The sequence below is a fragment of the Physella acuta genome, unplaced genomic scaffold, assembly GCF_028476545.2.
Source record: "Physella acuta isolate Inbredline_101_S28 unplaced genomic scaffold, ASM2847654v3 ptg000091l, whole genome shotgun sequence".
NCBI classification, from domain to species: Eukaryota; Metazoa; Mollusca; class Gastropoda; family Physidae; genus Physella; species Physella acuta.
Window position 1 is genome coordinate 597,722 of NW_026731611.1, and position 15,421 is coordinate 613,142.

The 15,421-nt window shown below is 39.1% G+C and overlaps 1 protein-coding gene across 3 annotated transcripts in view; it reads left to right on the top strand.

The window, feature by feature from the left end:
• Positions 1-15,421, top strand: part of LOC131928602 (uncharacterized) — an 84,263-nt gene that overhangs the window by 51,062 nt on the left and 17,780 nt on the right. For all 3 annotated transcript variants that reach the window (XM_059284674.1, XM_059284687.1, XM_059284682.1), the window contains one exon: positions 8,654-8,776. In XM_059284674.1, the coding sequence (XP_059140657.1) occupies positions 8,654-8,776 (123 nt within the window). The remainder of the gene's footprint in view (positions 1-8,653; positions 8,777-15,421) is intronic.

Here is a 15,421-nt window from a genome sequence, read left to right on the forward strand (position 1 = left end):
CATTACCTTTACCTGGCTGGGTTATTACTCCTCAAAACATCTGGCGGTAGAAGGAATAGTTAGAAATGTAATCTTACAACTCTGATTTACTCCAAACAGTGTAATGTACACTCGGGCGACAGTATAAATCTACAGATTTTTCTCCTATGCTAAGACTTGTACTGAAACAAGTCATTTTATCCATGCCGAGTTTTGTAGTGAAACAAGTCCTTTTACCTATGCTAAGTTTTGTAGTGAAACAAGTTTTTTTTTAAACCTATGCTAAGGTTTGTAGTCAAACAAGTCTTTTTTGTAATGAAAGGCCTTTTCACCTTTGATAAGTTTACAAGTTTACTAGTCGATGAAATAAGTTTTAGAAAATCTAGTTCTAAAGCCATGTTTTCTGCTACTGTTAAATAAATCTGTGTTTTTTTTTTTTTTTTTTTTTTTTTTTTTTTTTTTTTTTTTTTTTTTTTTTGCTGGCCATATTGTGTAGCTTGACTTTTCTGGCTACGCCACCCAAGCTTAGCAGTAGAAAACTGGTTTTTAAACGGTTCAGGTGCAACTAGTCAGACTTCCGTCTGTCACTTTGTCCAGGTAAAGATCAAAGTGCCTGGTGATTACTTGAGCAGCAACGACTTCCAGGTGTTCAAATAAATATTACAAGTGAAAATAATTTTCTCAGCTATTTAAACTTTAAAAAAAAAACCTTCCACGTGAAAGATTTTATACTGACAAGAGTTAGCTCAGAGTAATCGCCCTTTTATTGCTGCATAGGTGATCCGTTTGTTGGCGTGCGTAGAAATGTGTACATGAAAGACATGAGGATTTTACCTGGGGTAGCCTATGTTATGTATCTGTACAGCAATTTTAAATCGTTAACTTTATAGATTTGTTAACAACCAAAGCCGAGCTGGTCTGTTGTATGTGTTACGAGCGAGCCAGCCATCCCCTGGGTGGCGCCTGGTGTAGCCTGTCAGTAATAAGTCCCACAATGTACCAACACGAGCCGGCACTGACAATAAACATTGCGTGTATTGTGTGCCCAAGTTTCTGGCAACCGCTTCAAGATGTGGCCCCCGTGGTAAGGTCTCTGATGTAATCAGCTATCAAACGGCTTTTTGTTATAGCTAAGGTACGCTGAACTTTCAACTTGTGAACTTTACGTGCGGATCAATGGCTTGTTGAGTTTTTATCTACGGGCTAGAATCTACTTCTTGTATTGTACACATTTGCAGGGATACCGTCATGCACATTAGAAAGTAAAATTAGGAAAAACTTTGTGTCGTATGATAAATGAGGCTTCTGGTAGTATCGAATAATCAGATGTTTATTACAAAATTAATATCGCTGTTAGCTACCTTAATAGGTAAATCGCTTTAATAGCTTTTATTTTGTTAACTACAACTAGATCTTGGCTAGATGACTAAACCTTAACAAAACATTTCAACTAGACCTTGACTAGCTGACTAAACCTTAACAAAACCTGTTAACAACAACTAGACCTTGACTAGCTGACTAAACCGTAACAAAACCTGTTAACTACAACTAGATCTTGGCTAGATGACTAAACCTTAATTAACAAAACCTGTTAACTAGACTTTGCCTAACTGACTAAACCTTAACAAAACCTGTTAACTAGACCTTGCCTAACTGACTAAACCTTAACACGACCTCATGTGGTCCAACCTTGACATGACTCCCGTGTAGAACAACACAAACATCACGTTGATAAAAAAACAAACGATGCCACCTAGGGAAGCTCCAACAAATGGCATTTTGATTGCTTCTTTTTCTGCAGTTTTACTGGGTTTTTTTTTGTTAGATGGGACGCCATAAACACGTGTGGGGGCTTGAACAAGTTTTCAGACATCTATTTTAAGACAACAAAATCAAACTCAACTAAATTACAGTTGGTGTGTACTTGGTTTACTGTGTATATTTTGCGTGTGTACACTTTTGTTTTAGTACAGGCAGCAACTGTAAGAAACGTTTTCATGTACATCTGTAGGTTATGAAAGATAGCACATCTTAAATCACTCTTTGATCGTGTTTAGATTGCCCTCATGAAGAGTTGTATCCCCTGTCACTTTTCACGTAAACCTTTTACCTTACAGACAAATTATTATTTTTTAAACCGTTAGAGTTTATTATAAGAGCTGCACGTGCATTTAATTTATTGCACAAATATTGTTTTTATACTTCCCTCGAACATGTTTCCATGAAATTTAAAACCTAACATGTATTGTGTTCTAATGAGTAGATGTTTGCAACATGCGATGGTTTCGTTTCTCCCGCACCCCGCGTTCATCGATGTACCTGTGTATCTTTACGTGTTAGATAGTGCACATACATTGATGATATAACTTTCTTCTAAAAGGTTATTGCTAAAAATAGAAATTAGTTTTTAGATAATTTTTCTAAAGCGGGTGAATTAGGATTTATTTTTAGATATTGTTTCATATTTTGGTTTTACAAAACTCTTCACACTTTAATAATGTTACGAAGCTATTTATATTAGGGTGCTACAATACCGTTTGATATTTCTGTGGTTTTACAATATTGTTCTTATTTCGGTTGTGTCACAATACTGTTATTTCTGTGGCTATACAGCAGTGTTCGTATTTCTGTGTCTGTACAGCAGTGTTCATATTTCTGTATCTATACGGCAGTGTTCGTATTTCTGTTACTATACAGCAGTGTTCGTATTTCTGTAGCTATACAGCAGTATTCATATTTCTGTGGCTATACAGCAGTATTCATATTTCTGTATCTATACGGCAGTGTTCGTATTTCTGTATCTATACGGCAGTGTTCGTATTTCTGTATCTATTTCGGTTGTGTCACAATACTGTTATTTCTGTGGCTATACAGCAGTGTTCGTATTTCTGTGGCTATACGGCAGTGTTCGTATTTCTGTGACTATACGGCAGTGTTCGTATTTCTGTGACTATACGGCAGTGTTCGTATTTCTGTGACTATACGGCAGTGTTCGTATTTCTGTGACTATACGGCAGTGTTCGTATTTCTGTTACTATACGGCAGTGTTCGTATTTCTGTATCTATACGGCAGTGTTCGTATTTCTGTGACTATACGGCAGTGTTCGTATTTCTGTGGCTATACAGCAGTATTCATATTTCTGTAGCTATACAGCAGTATTCATATTTCTGTGGCTATACAGCAGTATTCATATTTCTGTGGCTATACAGCAGTATTCATATTTCTGTAGCTATACAGCAGTATTCATATTTCTGTAGCTATACAGCAGTATTCATATTTCTGTAGCTATACAGCAGTGTTCATATTTCTGTAGCTATACAGCAGTGTTCGTATTTCTGTGGCTATACAGCAGTGTTCATATTTCTGTAGCTATACAGCAGTGTTCATATTTCTGTAGCTATACAGCAGTGTTCGTATTTCTGTGGCTATACAGCAGTGTTCATATTTCTGTAGCTATACAGCAGTGTTCGTATTTCTGTGGCTATACAGCAGTGTTCATATTTCTGTAGCTATACAGCAGTGTTCGTATTTCTGTGGTGTAATATAAATGTAGATAGGCATCTGTATTAGCTTTAGTATTGCTATTAAAAATTGCCGCATTATTTTGTTCTCTAAATTTTCGAGCGCCTGCCCCACCGAATGCCGCCCGTAGGAATACACTGGGTTTACTTATCAAATCGACTTATCAGCTGTATATAGAAAGTTTCCTCACCTATCGTTGGAGGTTACCTAACAGTAACCTCCGACAGGTAGTAGATTACCTGTTGTACCGCCGACGTCATGCTGTGCGCTAGTGCCGGTTAGATTCACTGCGGACCGTACAGCTATTCATATGTTGCCGTGTTATCGTGACATCTTGGGCTTGATGTGATCCACCAAGCCACATACAGACGGACAGCTGTCGAGGATATTCTCAGGTCGCTTGTGCTCTGTTCAAATACAATTTACCCGTCGTAATTATTGCACGATTTGGTAATTTGTACATCCGAACATCCCACATTTTTTTCGGTGTTCTCTAATGCAGTTTGTGGAATTTTTACGGCTGATAATGCTGACAGCTGAGAGGCTTGTTTAAAACTGTGTCTGTATTCCTGGCTTGTACACATCGGATAATCCGGCTGTAAACGGTTATCAGATGACGTGGTGTGTGCTAATTAAACAAATAGTGCTGCGCCCATGGAGATGAGGATACCTGAAACAGAACTTTTGTTTTAGCTAACAAGTGTCCAGATTTAGGCCTACACTACCAATTTTCTAGTCAACTATTTTATTTCTTGTAGGTTTAAAGTCCATAGTCTTTTATTACATCAGTAATTGAGTTTAGCGGTCGTGTTGATTTGTTCCTACCATAGCCTGCTATATTTTTTCTCTGTGTGTATTTAAGCAGACTAAAACTGTGGGCAATTAAAGCTCCACTCAATCATGTGATATTGATCGTGATATTTTTCTGAATGTATCATTGAATGCGATCCCCCGCAGTTAGGCTGGGCTATTTGTTTGTCTCCCCTGTTTGCAGATACCCTGATTACGTTATCGGCATGTGACGACATTGCTAGCATTCAAACACGAACTACGTTAGGGTATCTAAGACTATTTTAGCAGTGAGCCCGTATTGAAAGAATACACAATTCTTTATTTTTAAATATAAAAGACCACATACACCATTTAAAATTGTCAACAAAGTTATGATGGAGTCTTTTTTTTAAAAATTTTTCCCGTATGATACGTAAATTAGACTGGTAGTCATTAGTGCAGAAAAAGAAATTTAAACGTACACACGTAACCCCCCCCCCATTAAGTGTTATAGTTGAACCCTAGTTAGGTGTACCATAAAAAGTTATGACAGATGTGCCACACTCATCAACTAACCACCAGAGATCACTCCTAATTGTATTAACTCTTTACGTCCCGAGGGAGAACAAAACACCAGCCACACTTCCCTCCCTTATTGATTCACGGGTGATAATGCAGCACCGTCCGTCCCGATGTGACTGTCTCTTTAGGTGCCAATATCTGAACGCGGGAAGTCTTAGTTTTATCCTGACACCAGTCTCTGTGGAATCCTTCGCTACTGTGTGCTAGGAGCTGGCAGCGGATACTAGCTTGATAGTCGTTGTTTCGATTCATAGATTTCTAATGTTTGTGTAGAGTTCGGTAATGATAGAAGTGTGAAAGTAATGGGATATTTGTGAACACTGCTTTGTAGTTTATATAAGTTCACGTGCTTAGGTTAGTGCGGCTGTTATAATTTTATAAATTCACGTGCTTAGGTTAGTGCGGCTGTTATAATTTTATAAATTCACGTGCTTAGGTTAGTGCGGCTGTTATAATTTTATAAATTCACGTGCTTAGGTTAGTGCGGCTGTTTTAAATTCACGTGCTTAGGTTAGTATGGCTGTTATAATTTTATAAATTCACGTGCTTAGGTTAATGCGGCTGTTATAATTTTATAATTTCACGTGCTTAGGTTAGTGCGGCTGATATAGTACTCTCAGAGCACTGTCCATATCACAGTTTGAGATAATCTCGTTCATCCACTTGCTTATCAAGTGGTAATGGATTATCCGTGTTAACTCTCAGCTTGTCGTACAGCATTAATCAGTAGGTCCGAGAGCTTGTCACTCACTATTATGGCTGACGTGTCGTGCACTATCAAACATGTACACTAACTTTATAACCACCGACACAGTCGTGCGTCTGTGTGTGTCAGTCATAAACGTGTCGTGCACTGTCAAACATGTACACTAACACGACTGACATAGTCGTGCGTCTGTGTGTGTGTCAGTCATAAAAGTGTCGTGCACTATCAAACATGTACACTAACTTTATAACCACCGACACAGTCGTGCGTCTGTGTGTGTCAGTCATAAACCTGTCGTGCAGTATGTACACTAACACGGCTGACATAGTCGAACCACGTAGAGCTGGTTTGATCTCTTTACCGCGTTAGCTTTGTGAATGTTATGGACGAAGGTCAAGTCTGATTTAAACTGTCTGGTGGTTCTGTAATTGATTTGAGACGAGCATGTACAGCCGTCTTGGTGTAATTGTACTCGGCTCATTAGTCAGTGCACATGTGTGTCACTTGTATTCAAGCACTAGGACATCCACCTCTTCTTTTGTTTCGTCTATATTTAGATACCTGGATATAAATAGATATTCTTTCTTAGCCTTATTCACTGCGTGATTGAAGTGTAGAGGCCAAGTAGCGCACTGTATATTTGCAGCCTGTATTCAATGTAAACAGTGGATATGTGCAGTATACTCTACATAATGTAGGATTTCCTTTGGACGTTTAGTATTTTACTTCACAGTACATCTACTGGTAGTGTTCTCGTGATTAACTCTACACTGTATAGACGACCTACATTGATGGTATTCATGTCTGGCCTTTTACATACCTTCACAAAATAGAGTTTTGTCATAGCTAACCATTTATTGGTAGTGTATAGATGTGGAGCTGTATTTTTAGCTATCGATTATCCGACAAGTTAAATCAGCTGTGTTTAGGACGTGTTGCACCTTGCACATCGACTGGTCGAGAGATTTAGTCACTCGCTGGCGGGATTTCTCGCTGTGGGAAAGCCGGATTAAGGGTTTAATCTAATCTGTTAATCCTCTGTGGTTGAGGAAATTGGTTTAAACGTCACGATCAATAGCAGGCATTTATAGAATGTTAGGTTGTGTTTTAATATTGCTATATTTGTTCTCATAGTTTTAAGACGTGAGATTTTTTATCACTGCATTATGGATTTGTAAAGAGCTATTGTGTTGCATTCTTCTATTGGAGACATAAAGAAAGTGACAATGGTGAAGGATTTAACTTAAAGTTTCCCATGTACGTCTAGGAGGTACCACTATTTGTGTTGGTCAATTGCTTTGATTCTCTCGTCGTGTTTTGTGATGGACAAATGTTGACCGAAGACACGGACGTGGAGATGTGCGATGTCACATCGCCATCCACGTCGCCAGGCACCAGCAACCATGTCTTCAGGTTTGGTGCCTCGGACTTCAAACGGCCGTTTTCTTTCAAGAAGCCTTTCAAGCTTAAGACGACCAAAAGTCTGGAGAAATCTTTAGGGTTCAAAATGTTCAGTTTCCGCCAGCAACATTCCAATCCCAGGAAGGCTTCGAGTGAACCGCCGGAGAAAGCTCATTATGTTAGTAGTGGCACTGTCTCCTGTGACAGTAGGACTAGCGGAAGTTCTATGTTTTCTCACAATGGTTCGAGTCCGTGTGGGACCAATACCTGCCCGCAGGACAGTAGGACTAGCGGAAGTTCTATGTTTTCTACCAGTGGTTCGAGTCCGTCTGGGACCAACACCTGCCCACTGTTTCCACCTACAAATGGTTGTGACAGTGCTGTTAACGACAGTGGAATAGAGCTTAGCTGTTCAGGGCTTATGCCTTTAAACATAAACGACGCGTCGGTAGGTCATTTTTCCCCAGCACGATTTAATTATTACTGAAAACTAACTACACTTACAATAGGCACTAACTTCTGAGATTAAAAGGTTTTAAATTTTCCTTAAGAATTTAAGATTCTTTTAAAAAATTGACAAATTGCTTGAAGGTTAATTCTTGTGTGAGTAATTTTAATACTAAACACCCGCTTCAACTAGCCAGTGTCTAAATGTGTAGGTGTCCCCAGCCAACCCCATGTACACATCTGTGTTGACTTAGCTGTTCTAGCCTAGACACGGGCCTGTGTGCACAACGTACGCGTGCTTAATGTCCCAATTACATTGATGATTTCCTCTTACTTGAAGCATCTCAAACATTCCAGTCACTAGGGTTACATAATTCTATAGCATTACATAACTGAGTCCACGTTGGATGTTGACAAACTTATTTTAAAAACCAACATTATTTTTGTCCTATAAGCCCCATTTTTCTTTAGGTAATTATTTATTTGCAACAGGCTTTTAGTAAAGGCTGATATGTTTACATTTAAATGTCATTACCATGTGGCGACAAGAAAAAAACCAAAAACTTTGTTTTGGCTCCCCCCCCCCTCCCCCCATATTGTTTAGTGAACTAAATTATTGTCAACAAAAAACACAATTAATTAGTACAGAAGGGATACAAAATGCAACAGTCACGTTTAATAACACTGCACACATTATTTTGAATTATTAAAAAATGCTATCCAACCCTTTTGCTGCCGTTGCATTCTTTCTTCTATATTAACATCAGCAAAGGTTGTCAAATATGTAGTGAACCGTTGGCCTATCATAAGGCCTGGCACAATCTTGTAGTTATTTTGTTAACTGCCTCGTGTTTCTAATCCAAGGAACGCTTGGGGATAATGCCATTGTTTGGATAGTAATCTAGTCCAAGTGCTTACGGGGAGGGTCGTATATTTTTAGCATTATCCCCTACTGGCTAATGAGATAAAGTTCACTGTCACGTCCCTAGTATTCGTGTCGCTTGCCGCAGGTCACCAGGGCATGCAGTATCTGAACATGATATTGAACAAGGGAGGGGACTACATACAGTATTAAAGGAATTCTCGTGATATATTGTGTGTATCAGATACACCTTGACCAAGTGAAGCTAGTAGTAGCCAACACATAGGTAGTTTACATGAGATTCAGGTTTTAAAAAAGTATTTCATGATCTCAAAATTCTACCAATCACATGTTTGATGATGTTTTTTTTGTGTGTGTACAGGTGATTGACTGGCTGTCACAAGATGGCGACTCCATCCTCCAGCGGCACGCCGTCACAGCAGATAACCTCAGGGCAGTCCGCCATCAACAGAAGGAGTTTGAGAAGTTCTACTACTCGTCTATGGTGAGTTCTCTTGTACACATGCATCTGGTACTAAAACAGTGGGCTAGTACACCCGAGCACACAGTATGACGATACACAAACACCTTTCCTGCAAAATTCGTGTCTAGTGGTCGCTAACACTTTGTCCATGTCTAGGTTTATTATGACCTTATGTTACATGGAGTTGACCCCTGAACTTTCCTCTGTCTATCCTACCCAGTTTTGTAGTTAATTAGATATTGTTCTACAACCATGTTGTCTTGCCCCCATTCCACTCACTGCTTAAGTTGGACTGAACATCGTGGCTACATTTATTCTATATAGAGTTAACCTAAGTTAACCTACTGATTAAAAGTGAAAAAGAATCTCATTGCGAATGTATTCACGCATCCTTATCGCCTTCCCCCCTCCCCCATAATCTAATTTTCCTCGACTGTAGCAACGATACAAATAGCTTGAATGCCCTCCTTAGATATTAGGGTCTGAGTGAAGCAGACAGACAGGGCAGAAGTTATTGAGGGAAGTCATGCGTGAAATCTCTTATTAGTTCGGGCTGCCTCTCCTGGTTAATTGAAGTTGGTGTGTAGGTGGTTAATGGTCACACATCTAAAGTACATGGTTAATTGAAGTTGGTGTGTAGGTGGTTGATGGTCGCACATCTAAAGTACATGGTTAATTCAAGTTGGTGTGTAGGTGGTTAGTGGTCGCACATCTAAAGTACATGGTTAATTGAAGTTGGTGTGTAGGTGGTTAGTGGTCGCACATCTAAAGTACATGGTTAATTGAAGTTGGTGTGTAGGTGGTTAATGGTCACACATCTAAAGTACATGGTTAATTGAAGTTGGTGTGTAGGTGGTTAATGGTCACACATCTAAAGTACATGCCAGATAAACTTGTGGTGAACATGCCCTTTATAATCTTCACTGGGGATGTTACATTTTACACAAGTTATAAATAATCGGTGGTAACTGCAATGCCTGTGCACTTCGTCATGGGCATAAATCAATTACCAATTAATACTCACTGTGTCATAATTACTGACACATCATTTCCTGATCGACTCAATCTAGCACATTTCCTAGCTATTACCTGCAGATAATTATCGTCCTAACTCATTTCAGCTCGTGTGAGCCTCCAGCCCAATTTTATTAGGGCTCACGGTGATTATTGTTAGACAAGATTTTTTAAATTAGTTCTGTTTGGCTGAACCATTATTTCATATGCTATCATATTGTACATGTGAACATGTGATAAAGATTTGAAAGTAATGCTCATGGTGTTTTGTAAGAACGTTGATTGTTTACATTTGAAGGTTTCCCGTGTAAAGATTGTTTAGATTTGAAGATGTCCCGTCCAACAATTGTTTAGATTTGAAGATGTGGCGTCCAACAATTGTTTAGATTTGAAGATGTCGCTTCCAACAATTGTTTAGATTTGAACATGTCCCGTCCAACAATTGTTTAGATTTTAAGACGTCCCGTCCAACAATTGTTTAGATTTGAACATGTCCCGTCCAACAATTGTTTAGATTTGAAGATGTCGCGTCCAACGATTGTTTAGATTTGAAGATGTCCCTTCCAACAATTGTTTTAAAGATGTCCCGTCCAACGATTGTTTAGAATATTGTTTAGATTTGAAGATGTCCCCTCCAACGATTGTTTAGATTTGAACATGTCCCCTCCAACGCTCTCCCATCCCTGGCAGTGTTCTCGCCTGTCAGACTGGACCTTCTGACACTGAGTGGTCAGTTCTCTAATAAAGCTGGCATCTAATTATCTCTCGACCCTCCAGACTCCGGGGAGATCCGCTTCCGGCGTGTGTGAAAAAAGTGGGGGGTGGGGAGGGATAAAAACGAGAAACCTGTACAATAAAAATACAACGATGTGTCCCTACTGGTTGGTTTCCCATTGAGTTGACATTTTATCTTGAAGGTTTGACTTACACTCGATGGTTGGATAGCGCGACAATACTAATAGTTTATACAGCATGCATTTAAAAATACATAAATTTTTGTAACTTCTAAAAATATTGAAACAAATGGGTTCTATAGAAGTGGGTGAGATTTCCATCCAAGACTGGCAACAGACAGAAGAATCAATTTAAATATAAAAGCTTGTAATAAGTTTGTAAATCACTTTCATTCTGTAGGCTTGTGGATAAACAGTCCTTAAAATTGTAAATTACAGGATATGCGTCTAGCTCATAGTATGGTCTTAGACATAATTATATAAAAATATAAACACTTTCGAAAAATAACTAAGACATACATTATTTCTGGTTCAAAATATTCTACTAATTAATGGCCAACAAAAAAAGATTTTAATTGTGGGACTTGTAAAGGGAGGCTACTGCGTAAATTACAAACCGAGTGCAGTTGCCCCGCTTGAGTTAGCCTACGCTAACTTTTCCTTGCCTACACGCTTGCATCAAGCTAGAATTCTAGTAGCGTTTGCATTTTTGGTTAACGGGAGGGGTGACTTTCTTCTCTTTTAATTTTATTTTTGATGCTACTCTTTTCCCGCGCAGTAAATAAAATAAAGGATATATTTCACACACGTTTGACATTAAAAAAAATAATTAGCGACTACTAATGAAATTACACACATCTATTAAGATTTAATGACGGTTTATTGATTGGTATCTGCACTTATTGTGGTGTTCCTAACTCAGTGATGTGATAAAGTTCGTTAGTCAATTGAACGTTTTAAACCAACCGATACAATCACCAAAAAAAGTCCAGTTGGGCGGTGTAGGCCAACACGAGCAGGCTGGGAAGATGACACGCGAGATCTCTTATTGATTTCTGGATGCCATTGGGAGCCGGCCCTCCTTGCTACTGTTTATAGAAGTGTGGCACGGACTGGTTTAACACTGATTCACTGTGCTGCTTGACCTGTTCTATACTGGACACGCGCCTGTTTATACACACGTTATGTTGATACACACGTTATGTTGATACACACGTTATGTTGATACACACGTATGCTGACAGACCAGCTGTGTTCATACACATGTATCCAGCTTTTTGTCTACACACTGTAGGATTCCTATGATGGCTGCAAACGGACGAGGTATGTCTACCAATGTCCGTCTTTAAATTTGATAATATAGAACACTAATGAAGCTTTGTTGAAATTAGTTTAACTGCATGCTATTTAAGCGAACTGGGCTAGAAGTCATGTTTTATGTACATGTGTAAAAATCCTTGTTAACTAAGAGTGTAAGTTATCTCAGCTTTAAAGTTACGGTTATGTCCAGTACAATGACGTGCAACTGTTGCGTGAAGAAGATGTACAGCTGATGTAAACACATGTGTATTGTCTGACGGGATAGCATGTGTTAACTCTTTCGATGAGTATTGATTCAGTGGGAGGGGGGGCTACGTCAATACACACGTCTAATGGCTAAATCCCCGTTAATGACCTGCTAAAACAGTGACGTCTTGTGTGCTCTAGTTGTGTCTCTCCTAGGTACGTGATACAGTGCATTCAAACATTTTCTGTGATCGTATACTCGTGACGTAAGTTGTAGGGGGACTAACACCCTGTTACCTATTTCAACACTTAACGCCACTAGCTCATCATTTTAACTCTTACTTAGTTTGCTTTCTTTAGATATTGTAATTATCCGTGTTTTAAAACGGCTGTAATGTTACCGTACTTTTTTACCTTATATTAATCATGAGTACATAGTTACTTAAATGCAGCTTTTCTAATTAGTTAAGTTTTCACACTCGGTGCTCATGACGTCATATACCTTACTTAAATATTTGATTATCATAGATTCAGTACAAAGCTCGTGCAACTAGTCAATCATAAATACTAAAATGGTCCATATAGGCCTACACTTAAGTTCAAAGCGTATTTACACATTATTTTATTTTCAAGGGAGAGCGAAAATAATTTTTTTAAAGAATATTGCTAAGGGTGTATAACCTGACGAAAATAATTTTTTTTTAAAAATATTGCTTATGGTGCATAACCTGACAAAAACCATCTTTTAAGAATATTGCTTATGGTGCATAACCTGACGGACATAAGAAGTGTCACGTGTCATTGTTTACTGCGTGACACCTCTCTGATACTCCGAGGTTATTGAAAAAGTGATATAATTCTCTAAGCTTAGTGAGATCTATAACTTTTCTTTACATTAAGTTATCCAAAGTATTGATATGGCTATAAAGCCTACTGTCACGTCATTAATGTTTTAGTATCGATATGACACCTAGACACGGATGCGTGTATGGGTTGGTACAGATGGTAGTGTAAAGATGGCGTTGTTTGTATCTCTTGTTCCCCTATCATGATCATTTTTCCTTTTCGTTCCTTGAGGAAAAATGGGGCCTCTGTGAAAGCTTTCCACTCCCCACGGTCTCCTACCACTCACTTCCTCTATCAGTTTAGTCTAATAACAGATTAGAACGTCACACTTTCCGATGACCTGGTTATTTGGAAATACAATGCTCATCTCGTTCTCTAAAACGTGAATGACCACCGAGGTAAAAAGATGTTTCCGGTTTTCTGCTTGTACAAAAACTCTGTGGTTGTATGTGTTCAACTGACGTAGTTAGACAACAGTCCGTGTTGTTACACGGGTCTGATGTTTACACCAGCACACAGCACTAGCGTGTAAACATGAGCTCTAGTCAAACCTCACACGCTACTGGTGTGTACTTGCCCACACCACCAGCCTACTACAATTTTAACCGTGTTTTTAACCCTTTATCACATACAACTAAGTTACAAAAAAAAAAAAAAAATACAAGTCTACCAAAGTTAAGTTACATCAAGACCAGCTATTTCATCACTCGCCCTATGGATTAATTGATCACCTGCATGATATGGTGTAGTTAGCTAATTCTTGTGTTGTAAGGCTAGAGTTGTGTTTATTGTGCTTGAACCATATGACCGCACGAGACGAATGGAGCCAGTGAAGAAAGTGTCCAGCCTTTGTTGCTGGAGTCCTATAGTTGCAAGCTTCAAGACACGACGTCAATCAACGGACCCATTTTCTGACGTCAGACTACAGCTTTTTCCACCGCACAGAACACCCTCCGACGGGGACCTGTACTACACGACCGTGGACCACCCCGACGTATCCTACACCGACGCCAGCACCGGTTTGTTGTCTGCAGAGAAAAAATGCTGGCATTCAGATGGCGATCTGATGAAATCAGACACGTCGGCCCTGCCTCCCGTGTCACCAGACTTGGCCTACACTAACCTGAAGCTCTTACAGCTTTATGTAAGGATTTACCTGTTGTTCTGTGATTGATTACATTTGACATCAGCCGCGAGGGACTGCACACGAATCCCCACCGAATGATTATAAAATATATCTTATCTAGTTGGTTGTAGATGTGTTTTAGCTCTGAGCTATAGAACTGTTTCAGCATTTTGCTTGAGCATGTAGCACATGAACACACGACACACAAATTGTCAACTTACAGGCTACACTTTCATTCGTTCTTATAAGTTATATTGTACAACACTGTTATATGACGGACTAACGTACATGTATGTAATAAATTGTTTTAGGCTACGTACACGTAATAAACATGTTTAGTAAATTGCAGTATTCGAGGGAGCGGGCGGGAGGAGAGGGGGGGGGGGGGGGTACAGTATGTCCCAAATCTAGTATTAAAATTCCAATTTTTAAATTTAACCCTGACCACGAAACCCCTACAACCGTTTTATTACATGTGAACACATTGAATCCCGAAGATATGGACCCTGATCTCAGTCTTTACGAAACCAAATTATTCCATGTACTTGCAGGTGTTGTATTTAAAAAGGTATCAGCTATTTATATTTACCGTAGGTCATTCCCATTTTGGTCACATCTTAGTGCTTTTGTCTTTTTAAGGTCGTTATTATCAATGTATCGCGCTGTCTGTGTCAATATCTCTATGATATTACATCGGCAGTGGTCATGTAAAGGCCTTGTTGGACAGTGTAATGGACCACACTTATGTAAGAATCAGTGTTTGAACGAATAGTTCTCCCACCGTTCACTTGTCTTACACAGCATTAGTTCTGTAAGAATACCTGGTCCGCTCATTACATCAGTTCTGTAAGAATACCTGGTCCGCTCATTACATCAGTTCTGTAAGAATACCTGGTCCGCTCATTACATAAGTTCTGTAAGAATACATGGTCCGCTCATTACATCAGTTCTGTAAGAATACCTGGTCCGCTCATTACATCAGTTCTGTAAGAATACACGGTCCGCTCATTACATCAGTTCTGTAAGAATACATGGTCCGCTTATTACATCATTTCTGTAAGAAAACCTGGTCCGCTCATTACATTAGTTCTGTAAGAATACCTGGTCCGCTCATTACATCAGTGCTGTAAGAATACCTGGTCCGCTCATTACATCAGTTCTGGAAGAATACCTGGTCCGCTCATTACATCAGTTCTGGAAGAATACCTGGTCCGCTCATTACATCAGTTCTGTAAGAATACCTGGTCCGCTCATTACATCAGTTCTGTAAGAATACCTGGTCCGCTCGTTATATCGTCCGCTTTTTATTGCTTCCATAGAATACTACACTAACATTTTTGTAACACTAACTAAAGAAACAACAGCAGAAAATGTAATATCAACACAGTTTGTGTATGATTTCAATTGGTTTTCCCTTTTACTGAAAGTCTTACATAGAGA